Genomic DNA, 19,296 nt, shown 5'->3' on the forward strand with positions numbered 1-19,296 from the left:
ATAGAAGCGAGTCGTTCAACAGTACATTTTAACCAGCATTACATAAGGGATGTGGGTTTTTGGGGGAATTTGAGACTTTTTGAAAATTCGACAAAAACCCCCATTTTCGACTACGCCTACTCCCTGAAACCAAAATACACTATACCAATATGCCATCTCACCCTGCGGGTCCATTTTAAATGCTAAATGATTTATGGCAATATTTTAAGGTATTTTCCATACAGTGCGTTGAAACGGACGAACTAGTATTTAAGGGGAGACAATCCCCAACTTGGCGCATTTTGCACATGTTGCCTGCTGCTCTCACTTCTACTTCAGCTCCACGTCGTCGCCATCATGATTTTCTTTCCCAAAAGTCCTACGCAATATACAATGATGAATGAAGATGAACTAAAATCAGCAAAATCATTATAATGGCCCATTTTCCAGGTAGTTGAGTTGGGTACTTTTGTTTTTTACCATTTGTGTATTATCATAAATATCACACTCCTATAAACGGCTAAGTTGTTTTCGTAAATCTGACTGATTGAAGATATGTAGTAAATGATTGGATTTGGTTGAGATTCCATACTGTATATGGTAAATGATAATGATAAGAGATGAGGTTATACAACTTAGGATTAGGATTATCTCACTACTAAAGTAAATATCCTGGTACTTGCATATTTGATATTACTGGTTAAATTTGCATTATTTCTAGAGAGTGAAACGAAACCCTGCTATGAGATCGTTCTGTCTGTCCGTTGGTACAAGAACTGGTGAACGAAAATTCATAAACTTGAAACTTTCAACATAAACTCCTAACGTCAAAGCACTCGGCGAATTCGACGATGGGTACTGTAGGTCGTAAGGTCATGGCTCCAGGTCATGATTTAAAAAATTAGAACACCATGTGAGGATTCAAATCGATCGATAGTATTAGGTTATTTGGACCTACGGTGGTCCGCTGACCGTGTGGACCATGTCAAACGTCACGTATTCAAAGCGTTTTAGCCATGCAAATTTTATAGACATTATGATAATCATTTTGACGTAAAAGGTTTCACTCTCTGGTTACATGCGGTATAACGATTTTTTTTTCAATCCACAACAAGTGTCAATTTCACCCGTGAGTTGCGGGAGCCACGAGTTCAAAAGTGTCATCAACAACAAAACCCATCACCGAAAATGTATTAATTTACACCTAATTCATAATTAAATAAATTCAAAATTATTCACTGCACAGAACGTATTCGAAATTTCTAAGCTTAAGTCAATTTATATCGAAGAAGCAATAGTTCTTCTAGCGTCGTAAAAAAGTGTTTGATTACTGCTACAAAAGATCAATAGTCATTGCAATGGTGTGTGTGTTTAAAAATTTAAAAAATAGTTATTTGTTACTATTTCGTCAATCTAGGTATTCTCAAAACTAGTTAAGTTGATATAAAATAATAGTGAATGAGTGGAACAGTGTGACACTCATTAACACTGAAAAATGATTGTTATCGTCAAGCTGAACTGTTAACATTTGTAATAAAAATTCAATTGCTTTCCATACAAGGCCAGGTAAATTAACAACATGCGATATGTAATATGTAATAAGCATTGGTTATCACAGTAATTTACTAAATAATTTTGTATACAATGACAGATAAAATGGAGGCATTTGAGTCAGAGGATGTCAAAATTGATGGGTGGGAGATACGATTGCCTTCCGATATTTGTACAAATAGACAAATTTTTGACGAAATATTCTCGATTGACACATGGAACAATGTTCTTACCCCAGAACAACGATGCCGTCTAACTGTACGTACCAACCAAAAATTATGTCATAACTACATAATCCGTCTTAATGATATTTTCTACTTTGCTTAGCAAATGCTGCCAAAAGAGATTGCTGCCTCCCCAGAAATGTCGAAGCAGACGATAGAAGGGTAATATATAAACCTCTAGATCGCTAAACAATATTCTTCCTGAGTTATCAGATTAGCATTTGACTCCTAAGAATGCTACTTATTCTCGTTCTTTCTATTGTCTTTTTCATCTAGATTCTTCAATGGGTCGTTAACCATGTTCTCTGAAGCTCCTCTGGATAATTTCTACGGCAAGTTAGAAAGTGGCCAGTTCGACCCGGTAGTAACAGAAATGAAGGCCAATATAAAACGAGAGCTACGAAAGGAGTCCATACGACAATTAAAAAATTATCATACAAGTAAGAGGACACATTCATATATAGTCATATATATTGTATGTGCTTGCGACTAATATTCTAAAATAACTAATGATAATACACGACATTCGCAGGTTTGTTGGAAGATATCGTGGTCTCCAGACAGAGATATATGAACAGATTAAAAGCTCGAATTATTCCCCTCACAAACAAGTCAAAACCAACCAAGGCTAAGCAACCTTTAAAACCAAAGAAACAAACTGGAGCTGGAGTACTTCAAAATGCATCATCCGAGTTGAATACAAAATTGTCCACTCCTATTGTGGGTGCTGGCACTGGGAAACAACCTAAAATGCCACAAACTCCAGTTAAACCGGTGACAAAGGTGGAGCCGCCGGACGCATCATTAAACCCTCTAAATGTTAAAAAGAGAAAAAACACAGAAGACCCCTTAGATTTAGCTGATAGTGGAAAACCTCTATATAAGAAAAATTCAAACATTGCTTCAAAACCAAAACCTTCCTTGTCAAAAGGGAAAACTGGCCCTACTACTACTTGCAGTGGAAACAAAATTGGTGGACAAAGTGCAAACGATCAAGTAGAAAACAAACCTGCTCCACCGCCACCAACATCACCAACAACAATTGTCGTGAAGGTGGAAAATTGCTCACCCTCGATAAGCGATATTAAATTGCAGCAGCAACAGCAGCAACAACAAGATCAACCAGTCATTATCGTCACCGCATCTCAAACACCTACACGCTTTATGCCGGCATCACATTCCTCAACCAGTTCTCCTGCTTCTTCTACAACTAAAAGTATTTTAAATGCTGCACTGACTTCGGATAAATTGGTGAAAAGTTCAACAAATTCGTCGTCCAGCATTTATACCAGTTCGACAAAGAGTTCGCCAATTTTGGCATCCCAATTGCAAGCCTCACCTCAAGTTTCTGTCAAGATGGAAGACAGCTTAAATTTCTTTAGTACTGAATCTGAAAATGATTCGGGCTGTATAACCCTCAATTACCAAAAATTAGAAGAAAAGTCTAGCGAGGACGATGAGCTGGAAAGTAGTTCAGATGAGTTTGAGGCAATACAACCCACTATCGGTTTTGGCTCTACGACTGCACTTCCTCCCACCTCAACCATTACAACAGCAATGTTAATGAGTTCCACTACTACGCCAACTTTGGCGAAAGTGATGTTGTCGTCGCCTGCTACTGGAATTAACACTACTTTTCCGTCTTCTTCCATTCTTCCAACATTGACAACGGCCGCAACAACCACTGCAATGACGACTGCATTAACTAACAAAATAATTCAAGTCCAACCACAACATCATCAGCAAGATGCAAGTGGAAATAGTTTCGTTACTGTAACTGTCTCCAGTGCGGGTAGTGGTGGTGGTAATAAGTTACAATCACACTCTAGCCCAGTGTACATTTTGAGTACGAAAACTTTAACTGACGGTCATCAATCGCATGGACGAATAATTCAAATTCCAAAGGATGCAATAAAGTCGATACCAATTTCAAGCCAACAATTGGCTTTGATGAACAGTCCGAAAATTATTGTCAAAGGAACTTCCTCATCATCTCCTCCTTCTTCTTCCTCCTCCTCGGGACTAGATCAGCAGCAGCAACAATTTATTCATCAAAGTTCCATTATTTCAAACCAGCCTCAAGAAATTATAAGAATCTCCAACGCGGATCTGCTTAATGCAAAAACTTCAGGCAACAGTGTTCATTATGTAACAAACTCTGGGAAAAACTTGATTTTACACCCTGTAACATCTTCAGGTTTAAACCAGCCATCTTCAGTCAAGATAATCTCATCAAGCAGTGGCAACCAACTCATTTCTTCCTGTTCCAATCATCCACTCACAACCTCTTCTTATGCAAATCTTAACATAGTAACTGCCAGTTCGGACCTTGGAGGGGGAGGGGTACAATTCGCAACGAATGCAAGCCAACCATTAAAATTGAATGATTTGTCGCTCAATTCGTCCAGCCTGTTGGAGACTGGGGAACTTAACCTGAGTTTGAGCTCATTAGGCAGCAGTTTAGGAGGACTTGGTGGCAGCATGACGGGAATGAATGTCAGCAATATTAGTGCTGGAAGTCTGGATGGTGGTATCATGGACACGGAGAATATGAAGCTAGAAATTGATAAAATTGATGACTTGTCAGTTTTGGATGGGACTTTCGACTCCATTCCGAATTTAAGTGATGAGCTCGATGGGCTAGACTTGGATTTGGTGGAGGGACTTTGTGATTTTGAGTATGTCCATTTAGATGTACATTTATATATCATTGACTGTTATAGAACTAATTGATTGTTTTTTTTTGTGCAGGGGACTGTTGTCGGGTAAGCACAATTTCTGGTTCGATTTCTTTTATTTGTCCACGGGATGTTCCACTCCAGTTTATTTAAATCCTTGGCTTTCGGAGAGGAGAGCGGAATTTTGCACAATATATTTTTTATGTATCTTTCAGACGAGAAAAGGTACCCAAGTTTTTTCTCCTTGATTCGGGAAGTGCTCTGTTCCACTCGAGACCATCGAATGACATTGCTGTGTCTGGAGAAAACAATACGAAAGTGGGCCGTTAGTCCAGGTGCAGCACTTAATGATTGGTTTCTAAACGTCTCCGATTGGAATAATGGTTTGGTAACGGCACTGAATTTCTTGGCTGGCACGTATCAAGGTATGGGTAAGAAAACTGTCGTCCAATCCAACTAAACCAAGTAATTACACATAGGTACTTTTCTTACATTATTTCCGATCCAATTTTTCAGATGTACACCCAGAAGACTTTGTCCCTTACATTGAGTACAAATACAAAACGAAATATTATCAAGTAATAATGATAATAATTTCCCATGAATAATTATTAGAAATAGATGAAACGATAAGGGTTGTATGTTTTCTTTCTAACTATTAATGATGCACTTTATGAATTTATAGTGGATTGGTGCTGGGCGGGATGGGGATAACAATTTGACACCTCTCTGCGGAATTTGGATGAGCAACTTGGAACGACTCCCTTCCGTAACATCGAAAATGGATGGAGAAACTGAAGATCAGGAGGAGGAAGATGAAGAAAATGAGGATTCGGAGCTCGCTGAAGATGCAAAAAAGAAAAATAAGAGACCGATAACTCCGCCACCTCCTCGTTGTGTGACCGATTGGACTGTACGACCCTCCACAGACGAAGAAAAAAACTTGTTTAGAGTGCAGGTATTTAATTTTATATTTTCCATTTTACAATTATGGACCACTATGTACATCATATAAACAATAATTCGGTTCCCCTTATCTGTGATTGTTTTTAAAAATTAGGAACGTTCGCGATTTGACAACCCTCATAAGGCATTCACGTACACTATGCATTGCTACGAGTCTGTTGTTGGGCCGGTAAAGGGTGTGTATTCTAGTCAGGTTGGAATGACCAATAAAGCAAGGGGACACTCGCTGCTGGTTGACTCAAGTAAGTTTTTAGCTTAACTTATTAATGTTTCTTATTAATCATTTTAAATCGCCTCTTATCTTCCCAGTTCCGATCGGCCCCCGTGTCCTCTCAGAGTCATGGGCCGTCGCCGGGGGTGTATACCCGTATGATCGACCTCCTTATGTTACTATACTGGCATTAGGTACCCAGCTTCTCTGTACTTGATTTCAATATTGTCACTTCGTTTTTAAACCCTTTGTGTTTTGTTGTTTTAGTACGTGATGCAGTGGCACGACTACCAAACGGTGAGGGAACACGATCTGAGATATGCGAAATGTTACGCGACTCTGCATTTCTTGCACCTGATGCGTCCAGCGTGACTCTAAATTCTGGTTTGTTTGACACTAAATCAACTATACCTGCACTATTCGTTGTGCTATATATAATATGTTGTTTTATTATTTTTTGTAGTTGTGAGTGGTGCATTGGACAGATTGCATTATGAAAGGTATCTCCTCACTTTTTCTCTGTACATGGAAATATATTCCTAAGTTTTACATATTTTATGTTTGTCAAATACCAGGGATCCTTGCGTACGATATGACTCTCATAAAAAGAGTTGGATATATCTGCATCGAGACAGGACTCAAGATCAATTTGGTAAACACATTATTTCTTATGACAGCTTAAGACCACTCATAATCCTAATAATTTTAACTTAGAACGTCTTCACCACAATCGAAGTTACACGAAATCCACAAAATCTAGAAACAACACTTCGCGAAAATCTCGTCGTTCAACCAAGGCTCCAACCCCCACATCGGCTTCATCTAGCACGGTCACCCCTGCATCTGCAGTTAGCTCCACGTGTTCTACGCCAGTTACATCAACATCACCCTCGTCAACTACTGCTGATAGCTGTACCACTGGGATGGACGATCTGTCTGTGCCAACACCCACGGCTGCTGAACCTATAAAGCTGATTACTACCACCATTCCTCTCCCACCACAGCAGGTTCAAAGTCAGTCTACTACTTCCGAGTCCGCCACTCTTGTTTCGGTAGAAAATTCTGCTCCAAGATCAGAAAATCAGACCAAGAGCGATGTGCCAAACACTTCCAATACAATGTTACAGACGATAAAATTAACGACATTACCAGTGAAACAGACAACGGCGTCGTCGTCATCAGCTGAGTCATCAACTTCTATGTCGATAAAAGTTGATGCTACACCGGTTCCAGTTCCGGTTCCAACTCCAACTCCAGTAATTCCACAACAACAACAACAACCCACACAATTTCTAGTCCAAACGACGTCATCCTCAATGTCTCCAGTCACTCAAAACACAATTCAGCTCCAGTCTGGTAGAACAGTGCAAATTCAAGGATTTCCCAGTATTGCTACCACATCAACCGGTGAAACCGTTATGGTCAGTGGAATACAGACCGGAACCACTTCTTCAGCAACACCTCAAGGGTGAGTAGATTCAAAATATTGTGAATATATTACAAAATTACTACATTGATGATATCACATTTTAGACAAATGTTATTTGGCCCTCAAACCGTTCTTCGTATTGCGAACGCGTTGAGATTGTCGCAAATGAGACTCCCTGGAAGTACAATGGCTCCTGGAAATATCCGTGTTCCCCAGCAGCATCGAATTCTGCTAACCAGAGGCGCAGTTCCAGGACAACCAGTATGCTTAACGTCGTTTATTTATGCCAATTCCCCAGAATAATATTAACTAATTTATCATCGTTTTGACGTACCTATTGCAGGGTATTCTTCTGGGACACACATCATCAGGGCAAACCGTTATCCTGTCGACTACTGGAGGGAATATAGGCAGCTTACAAACACTTTCGACATCAAGCAACCAAATTCTGTCTCAAATTCAACAGCAGCAGGAAACCATTGGAACAATATCAACTGGCAGTAATAATGGTGTAGAAATTGTTTCGACACCTCTCTCATCCTCGTCGTCACCTACAATGACAACTTATTCATTGAGACAAATGCTAGGAAAATCTTTGTCTCAAGCTTCACCCATCTTAAGTACAAACCAACCCTTGACTACTCAGAACATTAGTACAAGTAGTAGTGGTGGTCCTCTTAATTCTACACCAAAAATGCTCCAATTGAACATTGCGGGAGGATCTGGGCTGATGAAGTCGGCCATCATGACGTCAGCTAGCACGAGTACGCAACCGGTATCGACAGTAGTAAATGCTCCATCCTCAACCACCACTACTGCCATCGGCAGCGGCGACTTTGTTGTGACATCGTCAGGTCAAACACTCGCCGGAGTTCATCCTCAACGACATCCAGTTGGATATACTATTGCTACCGTGCGTGGAAATCCCATGTCCCTTCAGCTTGGCACCGGCAGTCAGGCTGCAACAATTAATCGGACTATTGGTGGGCAAACAATCCAACTTCAAGCTCTTGGCCAGAACCAAATGATGCAATCTATCCTTGCACAAAATCAGACAGCAGGCTCGGTTTCTGCACCATCTAACAATGGGGACACCGCAAGTGAAAGCAACCCCATGGCACTTGCGCCTAACACAACCCCAATCATAATACGATCTATGCAAGGTGACATTATGCTTCCTGGACATATTGCTTTAGGCAAAGGAGGTAAAAGTTTTAAATATAATCACATTATGAAACACATTTTGGGTGGAGGGTTGTTTTGGGGATTAATTTGATGTCATTCTAGGATATATCAGTTTAATTGACTTTTTGTATCACCATTTCCAGGAATCAAACTCTTTCCATTTCCGGTGGGAAATAAGACAATGTTGGCCAAGATAATCCCTCCTACCTCTGCTGCCTCTACCACGACTTCAGCACCATCACCACCAACCCAACCGAGGTTACCCATTACTATGAGTACTACAAAAACGTTGGCGACTACGACCACAACGGACATTCCTGTTATTACCACGTCTACTACTACCAGTTTCAACGCAAACGTTCCTACAACAAAACCAGCCAGTCCTTCTCAAACTTCTCAACAGCAGTAACCAACACCCAAACCGTTATGTAGCTTGTTCCATGGCTTCCGTAAAGTAGTCGCTAAGCATAATTGCATTGTTCTTTCTTCTGAATCTCATTCGTTATACTCATTAATAATAATAATATTTTACTATAGAAGACTTAAATATGTAAGAAAAATTCATGTCGAATTTCAGATTAAACGAGTTGTGATTATTAACCTATACATCCATGTTATTGACTAACCATGTAGTCACCTGATCTCGAAACCATTAATATTTTATGATGTGCATGCATATATGATATAGCCATATGCATGTAGCCACCGTTGACGTAAAAATATTTGGTGTTGAATCATATCAAATAATTACTATCAAAAAATAATTTAAAGCCATTAGCATATATGCAATTAAGCATTATTTACATAATGGTGTGACGTTGTTGAGTCAATTACCGAGTATGAAATGCAGAGCAGAGATAATTTCCTTATCAAACTTCGTTACTAAATAGCATGATTCCCAAAAACCCGAATTTCAAATGTGTCATTTACGTAACTTTTAATGACACGATATTAGAGCCGCTATAATTATTGCACCTGGGATGACACAAGCAAGGCAAAATACTTAGCAGTAAAAACTTTTAATGTGTCAATTATGCAAAAAAGTAAAAGTTCATTTTGTCCTTGCTGGCATATGTACATATGAAAAGAAATTGAGATTCAGTTGGTCGGCAAACTTGATGCAGCAATATCAATTCTCAACAGGATGAACAGGATGAGATTGCGAGGGATGGATGAGATGATTCAATAGGTGTGTGGTTGTGGTGTGGATTCCCAGAAAATTGCCATTCCGACTCTTTGAAAGTCACACTTGTAGGAATTTTACATAATTTAAGAAGCAGCCGTCTATTAAAATAAGCAATTATTGGGTGGTTCTGTCCAGCATCACTTTCTCCAGCGGTTCATCTGCAGCGCCTTCATTCATTCGAGAGAAAGACGATCCGGGAGCAGAAGTGGGTGCAAGGAAAATCCAAAAGCCCGAATTTTCCCTGTCCCGTGATCCCGTGTTCTGTTCTAAGCACAATTGTACAACGTAAGTTAAGTAGGTTGAGTTGAGCATTAGATCACAAATTGGCTCACGAGACCATAAGCAAAATTATCTCAGAGAAGATTACGGATTCCCTTGCTCACTACGCTGTGGCTGCAAGCAATACTAACGGTGTGTAATTTATATATATTTTTAGAAGACGGGTTGGTCCTAACTGTCCTAAGGTGGCCATCTCTTAAAGTTTTGCTTTAATTGTCCTTCCCCCGGTTTTTCTTGTCCTGCTGACTGTCGTAGGTTGGTTTTGTTGTCTCATTCTCATTGACCGAATCAATAGAGTTTTCAAGCGACCACGTCGTAAGAAGCAGGTCATATCCTATGTTAGGTTTTGGTCAGCTTGGTATCGTTTAATAGGATTCCTATTAAATAATTTTAAATAACTCCACTGATTTAAAAAAAATAAACTACCACAAGGATCAGATTAGATTATATACCGGGTGTGATAAGTTCAAGGTCAGTTTTTCAATGAACTTATACAATACAGCGAAAGGGCAAGGGTCTTGACTCTACTTGACATAATGTTATGCGTCAAATAAAAAAATAGCTATCTTCATTATAAAGTAATATTAATGTACGATTGCCGATAGCGGCCATTTTATTGCAATTATGCATTTTGAGTGTATACATTTTTTTCAATTTGCCCACAATTCATCATAAAAATTACTTTTTGGATCATTTCCCGAAATTATAGAAAAAAATATTAAAACTAATTAGAAGTTTATTAGTCTGTTTATGAAGAAATAATCTTGTTTATTAAGAAAGGATAAATGATATGCAATTTGGTGTAATACAAGAAGATACAAAATACCGAACATGATTTGCATTCTTTGAACATTCTTTGCATGGGTTTAAAATTTCTGACCAGCAGTAATTTCAATTTACCTTTATTCAGGTGTTAGTCACATCCAGTCGATCAGAATTTAATTTTTCATATCGCACGCTTTACAAGAGCGAAAGTGGATCTTGTAATAAAGTCAGTAATAAAGTAGAATGATGAAATATGCAATCGTGTTCGAAAACGACGTTGTCTAAGATACAGAAAAGATATAAATCCTATAAATTCGTTCCCATCTAAATAGAATGTACACTTATATTTTAATAAAACTGGAAATTTCTAATTAAGCATATATTTTGTTTGGCAGGAAAATAAAGGAATCGAAGTTTCAGGATGTACAGGTTTATTGTAAATTCGTCGTCTGCGGCGGCCAATACCTTGCTGAAGACGGGGTCGCCGAAGAGATCGTTACTGGCTGTGACGCACCGTTTGACTTCAACAACCGCTCCCACTGCTGGGAATTCTCTGGGCACCACCAAGGACCAGCAACAAAAGACATTTTCCACTGCTGCCGCAGAACCATTCCTTAATGGGAATAGTTCGGCTTATGTTGAGGAAATGTACAATGCCTGGCTACAAAACCCATCGTCTGTTCATGCCGTAAATTACTTCCATTCTAATATGTATCCTACATTGATTCCCCCACAATCTCTACATTTTCTTTCAATTTTTATAGAGCTGGGATAGTTTTTTCCGACAAACGCAAGGCGGTAATAATAATTCAACTATTATAAATTGAATATTACTTTAAATATTCAATGCAAACTTTATAGTTTACATATGTAACTATATTTATGGTAAATGGTCTTGGTTCTATGCACAATTTAATTTCATTCGAAAATTGCAGGAGCACAGCCAGGTGAAGGTAATGCATAGATTTATTCATTTAACATAACAATAAGAATAATCATTCAACTAACTTATTATTTTTCAGCATACATTCGACCTCCTTCAGGTAAGGTTCAATAAAAAGTTTTATTTATAAATCTGAAAATAAGTTAGAATAAAAATTACTAAACGACTATAGCTTAATTTTGTTAATTTCCTTGGCAGGTCTTGCCCCACCTGAACATAACACTCTTCCTTTATCTGCCTTTGGTGGTGGAACAGGTTTAGTTCCAGTTCCTATGGGGGGAGGAGTTCGGAGCTCAACACCCATTTCCGAAAAAATAATTGATGATCATTTGGCTGTTCAGGCCATTATTCGGAGCTACCAGGTACATATATTCGAATGCAATTTAAATGAGCTGGTCTTCTAGCTATAAATATATACTAACATTATGGGACGACTAGATATATAATACTACTACGCCATGACTCGTTTGATTAATATTTATTGGGACGCTTCTTTTTGGAGTCGACTTATCGACGCTAATCCACGGGCGAATATCTCGCTGCTTATTTATACTACATAAGTTTAGACGGGACCGGGGTTACTAAATTATACTTCTAATGGTGCTTGATCAATTCAATTCTTTTGCAAAATGAGATGGCAAAAACTTTTTATGGTTTTGTGCTTGTATTTATTTGTTATATATTTCTATTTCAGTATTTGATGTCTAATTTGTAAACGAAATATTTTCCAAAGTTGGCCAATGTGTAGTTCTCGTAGATTGTAGTATAAATCATGTATCTTTCTTTTCTTGGACGTTCAACGTTGTAATTCTGTATTTTTTGTCGTTTTGTGCAGCCATTGATATTTGCAGACGCACTGTTCCCTTCAATATATACATATTTATATATTTAGACATGGTAGTACACAGTAGTAGTAGTGACTCGTCATCATTTATGTGATAGAACGACAACAATTAATTAATTCAATAATATGCACACTGTTGGATAAAGTCATTGGACAATTTTCGTGTTTGACCTTTCTAATTCTAGAGTCGAGGCCATCATATTGCCAAACTAGATCCTTTGCAAATCGTGTATGCTGACCTGCACTCCAAGTCTGAACTTCATAATCCAAAGGAAATCGTCGTCAGAAATTACATGCATGGCTACGGTTAGTTTATTTCGTAGCTGTTGGTATAATTTTCAATGTTATATATATTTTCAATTTAGTTTTTAGAAAGTCATTATATTTAAATCAGATTGGCCAAAAAGTATAATGACAATGACAACCAAGATTATTTATAGGGTTTAATATATAGTGAATGGTGGATATATTTAAATATGAGTACGCTTTGCTTCAAGCTTATTGCGACCTTAATATGTGCATGTGTAATTATGAATATGATGATGATGATAACTGTGGCTTATACACACTCGTCTTATTTATTTTTCACTGCATTCTTTACATTGAACTGACAACCCCGTGTTTAATTTGGTGTACTTGAAAAGGGCATGTTTTTCACATGGTTAATGTGCTGTGATGGTGGTGTGATTACTACAACTAGATTCGAGGTCATAACATTGCACACCTGGACCCCCTAGGTATTTCAAGGTAGAGCACGTCCATTAAGAAATTTTCATGTATTATTCTTACAAACAATACAACCATGTTGTATATTTATACAATTTAGTGCTGATCTTGATGAGGGCATCCCTCTGGAGCTAATCTACAAATCCTATTCATTTGGTAATTTTCTTGGATTTTAAAGTACTGTACTCTCAGGTACATCATTAATGAGCTCATTTGTTTAGCAACAAATTTTTTCAGTTTACCTTAATCCAAAGTATTTAATAAATCAATCATCAGGTAGCTTGTTTTTCGAGTTGTTCTGCCAGAGTGTTAATATTGGTTTGCGTTTAACAACTTGTATTTGTTAGCATCATATCATCGGATTGTATGGTATGACTAATGTTATCGTGCCTTTCATTAATGCTCATAGAAAATGAATGACTAGTTTAGAAGAAAAACGTTGGTTGTACAAATAGTTTTTAAATTTTTCGTTTGTCACGTATGTAACCGTCAGCAAGAAGCACAGCGTATTTTGTTTTTATGCCGCCATACGCGATAAGAATTTCCTAAATTTCGAACAAAATTACAAAATTATTTTTTGTAATTTCTTATGCAAGCTGTAGGCATGTCATCATGTAATGTACTAATCTATTTTGTATTTTTAAACACTATGAACTGCAGAGGAGAAGGATATGGACCGAGTTTTCAAACTCCCAGGTAAGGCTCCAATATTATTCGAGGGGTAGCTGCACATATATTTCAAACAAAAATTTAATTCAATACGCAGCCACCACCTTCATTGGAGGCAAGGAGACATCTTTAAAGCTTCGTGATATTCTGAAGCGATTGGAAGACGCCTACTGTCGAAGCATTGGGGTGGAGTTTATGTACATTAACAGTTTGGATCAGTGCAACTGGATTCGAAAGAAAATGGAACCTCCAGGTGTGATGGAGTTTGACAACGAAACAAAGCGGCTCATCCTGGGTAATGTTTTATGAGACCAGTTATTGCAATTTACAATATTCATTATTTGTGTTATGACACTTACATTGATTATTTACAGCCCGAGTAACTCGAGCGTGGGGACTAGAAGCTTTCCTGGGTAAGCATCGTCTTCTTAATTGAAACCTTTTTGACTATCTTGTAATAGTTTATGTCTATTTTCATGATTAATACATATTTTGGTTGTCTAATTTGCAGCAAAGAAATGGTCTAGCGAGAAACGGTAATTGTTGCAACGCGTAACTGAAAACGTACACAATTTTTCTAATGTTTTAATAAAAATATATTTCAGATTTGGTCTCGAAGGTTGTGAGATGCTAATTCCAGCAATGAAGCAAATTATTGATAGATCCACAGAATTTGGGGTGGAGTCCGTCATCATGGGAATGCCGCATAGAGGACGCTTGAACGTGCTAGCCAACGTGTGTCGAAAACCACTGGAACAGATATTTTCTCAATTTGCTGCTCTGGAAGGTAGGTTGGGAATGAGTTTATTTTAAAGAAAATTTTACTGGCAAAATTTACACAAAATCTACGGGATTGTATACAAAACATGTTCCGACATGGTTTTTGGTTTGATGTCTGTTTGTAGCTGCTGATGAGGGAACGGGAGATGTGAAATACCACTTGGGAACTTATATCGAACGATTGAATCGTGTAACGAACAAGAATATTCGTCTAGCTGTCGTCGGTATGTTTTGTATTCAATACTTAATTTAATAATACCTATTTTGAGGACAAGTTTTTATAAAGTAAGCTCGTGGTTTAGTTTGTCATTTAATTATTGTTAAATGATTAGAAAGTTATTCACAGAAAGAGCTGATCATTGAAAATCAAATCATCAGAATGACCCACTACAACGGTCAAGGAACGACAAGTTAAAATTCTAAACAACATAATCTCGATCTCCAGTGCTTAGCAATATTTATGTGCTCATAAATTTTGTTGTCACGTTGAATGAGGAAGCCATTACGGCTTGGCCCTTCATTTCTGTAATAACAAGATCTGTAATTCCCAACGCCTCCATTACAATCGCCTAATTTTTATTATGATTAAATTCGTACTAACTAGTAAGTTAGTAAAATAGTGCATCCTTTTCTTTTCGAGTCATTTTCACTTCACTTTGCAGCTTTCTGTTCTTAATTGATGGGGAAAGCAGAGAAACTATATAACTTTTACTTTAAGTGGGTGTGGATGGAAGCATTTTTAATAGTTAAGTAATAACTGAAGGAATAATATTAACAAACTACATAGCTCTAACTTTTACTGAATGTATCATTTGTGACGTTGAAAAACACAGTGTCATTCATTTTCTACCTGCATATTAATTTTCGGGGCAATGTATCAAAATGTCATACTATTTCAACCTATCAACCTGATATTTTTTTCAATATGGAATTTTAATAAATCGTTTATTTCTTGTTTCAGCCAATCCTAGTCATCTTGGTATGCTACATGAATCTTCTAATTTTCGTTTTAATTTGCATTAGGAATAATTAATTATGTGTAAAATGACGATTTACAGAGGCTGTTGACCCAATTGTTCAGGGTAAAACGAGAGCTGAACAGTTTTACAGGGGAGACAACGAAGGAAAGAAGGTCATGTCTATTCTCCTTCATGGTGACGCAGCCTTTTGCGGTCAAGGAGTTGTAAGTGATATTCGTGTAGTTAATTAATTTGTTCCTTAAGAAGTAACCCCAAGTTTTCCTGACTCTTGAATATTATATTAGGTCTTTGAAACCTTCCACTTGTCTGATCTTCCTGACTACACAACTCATGGAACGGTTCATATTGTCGTGAACAACCAAATCGGCTTCACCACAGATCCCCGTCACTCAAGATCCAGTCCATACTGCACAGGTGAAATATTAATATTGATCTATGCAGTTCGAGGATCTAACTACTCATTCGTTTAGTTTAAATTTATTTTGAATTTATTAATTTTATTACAGATGTGGCAAGAGTGGTTAATGCTCCAATCTTCCATGTAAATGCTGATGATCCAGAAGCCGTCATGCATGTGTGCAATGTTGCAGCAGAGTGGAGAAATACTTTCCATAAGGACGTTGTTGTTGATTTGGTATGCATTAATAAATTACTATTTAATTTTTATTGATTACTATTTAGTCCTTGTAGTGAATATTTTGTCAAGAAACTATTATTTTCCGATAGGTTTGCTATCGCAAAAATGGACACAATGAAATCGACGAGCCAATGTTCACCCAGCCACTTATGTACAGGCAAATCAAGAGCACAAAGAACGTATTGGAGAAATATTCACACAAATTAAAGAATGAAGGTTAGAATTAACTTTAATAAAGTGCCGTTTACATATTGGTATTGGTCATTAGGATATTGATAATGTTTATGTTATTCGATACAGGTGTTGTTACTGAAGAAGAAATCAAGGATGTTAAAGAAAAGTATGAGCGAATTTTGGAGGAAGCTCACCTTGGTGCCCAGCAAGTCACGACAATCAAGTACAAAGATTGGTTAGATTCCCCATGGTCCGGATTTTTCGAGGGTACGAAATAAATTACACTAACGAGTTCTATCCAGCAAGTATCATCTTATGGTACTTATTTTGTGATTTTTTTTCGTTTTTGCAGGAAAGGATCCCATGAAGGTTTCTCCAACTGGGGTTCATGAAGAGACCCTTACCCACATTGGGAAGCGGTACAAAAACTATATCATATAGAAATTATTGGTATCTTGCTCCATTATAGTGTTATAATTTAAGTTGTTATTGGGCCTTGCAGATTCAGTTCTCCACCACCTAATGCGTCAGGCTTTGTCATCCACAAAGGATTAGAACGTATTTTGAAATCTCGAATGGAGATGGTGGAAAATCGACAGGTCGACTGGGCGTTGGCAGAAGCTATGGCTTTTGGCAGTTTGTTGAAGGAGGGAATTCATGTCAGGTTGAGTGGACAGGTATTTACGTACATATTTTGACACTGTATGAAGTCCATGTTCTCGGATTTTTGGAATGGCTACAATTATTTAGTTTGGTTGTCTGTTTGTATGTAGGACGTTGAGCGTGGAACTTTCAGCCATCGTCATCACGTTCTGCATCATCAAAATGTAGACAAGGCTACATACCGACCATTGTGTAATTTGTATCCCGACCAAGCCCCGTATATCGTTTGCAACTCGAGTTTGTCAGAGTTTGGAGTTTTAGGTATTTAATTGAAAAGACTTTTATGAAACTTTCCAAAGTACAGCAATTTTTATCTTCGTATAGGTTTCGAGCTTGGTTATTCAATGACCAATCCAAATGCTTTGGTTTGTTGGGAAGCTCAAGTGAGTAAATAATGTAACACATTGCTATCCTTTAATCAAACAATATTCATTGTATTAGTATACAATGTCTGCAAACAACATTCGGTGTTTAAGTTACTCCTAATTTAAAAGTTTTAGATAAGTCCTTTCCTTCAGCGAGATATTGTATCGAGACTTTGTTTTGAGTGACTCTTTGATTCTAAGCTTGTCTTGTGTAATTTGTGTCAATAGTTTGGAGACTTCAATAACACTGCGCAGTGCATCATTGATCAATTTATTTCGTCCGGACAATCCAAATGGGTGCGACAAACTGGGCTGGTTCTACTTTTACCTCATGGCCTCGAGGGAATGGGACCTGAACATTCTTCCGCAAGACCAGAACGGTGAGGAATAAACTTTAGCATTCAATTATTAAATAAAACATTAATTGCAATAATTTAATTTTGGAATACATAATTTGTATTAGATTCTTACAAATGTGTTCGGACGATCCTGATGTTATTCCAACGCCTAGTGATGACGTAGCCATTCGTCAACTGCACGACATTAACTGGATTGTGAGTTTTCATTGTTTTTTTAGAATGATGCAGGAGTTTATAGATTTTCCTCGGTTCGATTTGTCCAGGTCGCCAACTGCACAACGCCAGGAAACTACTTTCATATTTTGAGACGCCAGATTGCATTGCCATTTAGGAAACCTTTGATCATAATGACGCCCAAGTCTCTTCTCAGACATCCGGAGGCACGATCAAGCTTTGACGAAATGTTTTCTAGCACCGCTTTCCAACGAATTATTCCGGGTTAGTAACAATAACATTGACAAATTTAAACATTTGTAAATGCTCATTTATGCAAAAATATAACATGTTCACAGATCCTTTGGGACAACGTGATTGCAAAAAAGTTGTCTTCTCCACCGGAAAGGTTTGTTCATTTTTATTAAACTGTATTTAATTATGTGCGTCTGTAAAAAAATCATTTAAGACACTTTTGATAATTATCTATTTATTGTTAGGTCTACTATGACTTGAAGAAAGCCCGTAATGAACGCGGACTTGATAACGATGTTGCCCTTGTTAGGATTGAACAAGTCTCTCCCTTCCCATACGACCTGTTACTTGAAGTCGGCAAGCAACACCCAAATGCAAAATTCGTCTTTTCTCAGGAAGAGCACAAGAATCAAGGATGCTGGACATATATTGAGCCCAGGTTTAGAACTTTGTTCCCAGACAGGCCACTCACGTAAGGACTCTACTTTTCATACTTATTTTATACATATGAAATCTATCTATGTTTCAATTTATTATCTTGGCCTCATTATAGTTATGCTGGTCGAGTTGTGGCTGCATCTCCTGCCACTGGAAGCAAACATCAACATTACAAAGAGCAGGCTCAACTTTATGACGACACATTTAAATAGAGTTACTCTAATGCAAAATCTCTGTATAAAATAGTAGCACTTTTCGTTGCTAAAACTTTGCTTCAATAACTTCGCAATATCACGAACACTGACTAAATTTACTGATTGACTAGACATACTACGAAATCAACCGTATTTTAACATTGTTTTAAAATTGATGTGAATTCGGCTTTATAGCGTTGAATTAAAATATGTGATCTTCAGAAAGTCAACAGTAGAAACTCTAGTGTGTAAGGTAGGATCCTTAATTAGTTAATTATAATTATATGCGTAATGTGTCACTCCCTCTTACTTGGATGAGAACTAGAAGGGGACAGACAGTGTCGACGAACCAGACTTATTACCACTAGCTCTTACAATAGTTTATTTACATGATATTCTATGTATTACCCAATAAGTATTACTCTCTAGTTGTTGTTGAAACTTGGTTGAACCAAATCTCAGATTACTTTATCTATTTGTTGGGTGAATAGTATACCAACGTAGTTCTGGTAGGAGTCGAGTGGCATAGTCCTATAATACTTATTGATTGGTTAATGAAAATCTATAATTTCTTTGTAGTTCTAAACACGTAAGTGTCTAAAATAGACGTCGACACGGAGATACACTGAATTGAAATAAAGCACAAAATGTACACGAGTCTGA

The 19,296-nt window shown here is 37.5% G+C and overlaps 2 protein-coding genes across 9 annotated transcripts; both read left to right on the plus strand.

Annotated features, from left to right (window-relative positions):
• The first annotated feature begins 1,120 nt into the window (after positions 1 to 1,120).
• Positions 1,121 to 8,829, plus strand: LOC110843963 (nuclear factor related to kappa-B-binding protein). Of its 2 annotated transcripts, none has more exons than XM_022090033.2 (18): positions 1,121 to 1,545; positions 1,631 to 1,788; positions 1,858 to 1,916; positions 2,031 to 2,194; positions 2,287 to 4,432; positions 4,506 to 4,519; positions 4,648 to 4,863; positions 4,949 to 5,010; positions 5,118 to 5,390; positions 5,493 to 5,640; positions 5,708 to 5,803; positions 5,877 to 5,993; positions 6,073 to 6,109; positions 6,185 to 6,261; positions 6,324 to 7,077; positions 7,143 to 7,299; positions 7,382 to 8,243; positions 8,367 to 8,829. In XM_022090033.2, the coding sequence occupies exons 2-18, from the start codon at positions 1,636 to 1,638 to the stop codon at positions 8,630 to 8,632; spliced, it is 5,601 nt and encodes a 1,866-aa protein (XP_021945725.1). In that variant the 5' UTR covers positions 1,121 to 1,545; positions 1,631 to 1,635; the 3' UTR covers positions 8,633 to 8,829. The 2 variants fall into 2 exon arrangements, with proteins under 2 accessions (XP_021945725.1, XP_035703228.1); XM_035847335.1 differs by having other exon boundaries at positions 4,648 to 4,857.
• A 579-nt stretch (positions 8,830 to 9,408) lies between these two features.
• LOC110842605 (2-oxoglutarate dehydrogenase, mitochondrial) lies at positions 9,409 to 19,290 on the plus strand. 7 transcript variants are annotated; one of them, XM_022088368.2, is made up of 31 exons: positions 9,409 to 9,694; positions 9,846 to 9,943; positions 10,849 to 11,141; positions 11,218 to 11,251; positions 11,389 to 11,406; positions 11,476 to 11,496; positions 11,595 to 11,758; positions 12,941 to 12,987; positions 13,067 to 13,122; positions 13,627 to 13,662; positions 13,733 to 13,930; positions 14,010 to 14,048; positions 14,147 to 14,171; positions 14,241 to 14,422; positions 14,541 to 14,639; positions 15,377 to 15,394; positions 15,474 to 15,598; positions 15,680 to 15,809; positions 15,902 to 16,029; positions 16,122 to 16,248; positions 16,333 to 16,473; positions 16,559 to 16,625; positions 16,709 to 16,883; positions 16,980 to 17,130; positions 17,194 to 17,252; positions 17,463 to 17,614; positions 17,698 to 17,788; positions 17,857 to 18,031; positions 18,106 to 18,155; positions 18,247 to 18,473; positions 18,555 to 19,290. In XM_022088368.2, exons 3-31 carry the CDS (start codon positions 10,875 to 10,877, stop codon positions 18,649 to 18,651), a joined length of 3,099 nt encoding a protein of 1,032 aa, XP_021944060.1. In that variant the 5' UTR covers positions 9,409 to 9,694; positions 9,846 to 9,943; positions 10,849 to 10,874; the 3' UTR covers positions 18,652 to 19,290. The 7 variants fall into 7 exon arrangements, with proteins under 7 accessions (XP_021944060.1, XP_035703075.1, XP_035703076.1 ...); XM_035847182.1 differs by lacking the exons at positions 12,941 to 12,987; positions 13,067 to 13,122 and adding an exon at positions 12,426 to 12,546; XM_035847183.1 differs by lacking the exon at positions 11,476 to 11,496 and having other exon boundaries at positions 11,389 to 11,400; positions 11,652 to 11,758.
• Positions 19,291 to 19,296: the final 6 nt, after the last annotated feature.

Source organism: Folsomia candida, unplaced genomic scaffold (assembly GCF_002217175.1).
Source record: "Folsomia candida strain VU population unplaced genomic scaffold, ASM221717v1 Fcan01_Sc002, whole genome shotgun sequence".
Lineage (NCBI taxonomy): Eukaryota > Metazoa > Arthropoda > Collembola > Entomobryomorpha > Isotomidae > Folsomia > Folsomia candida.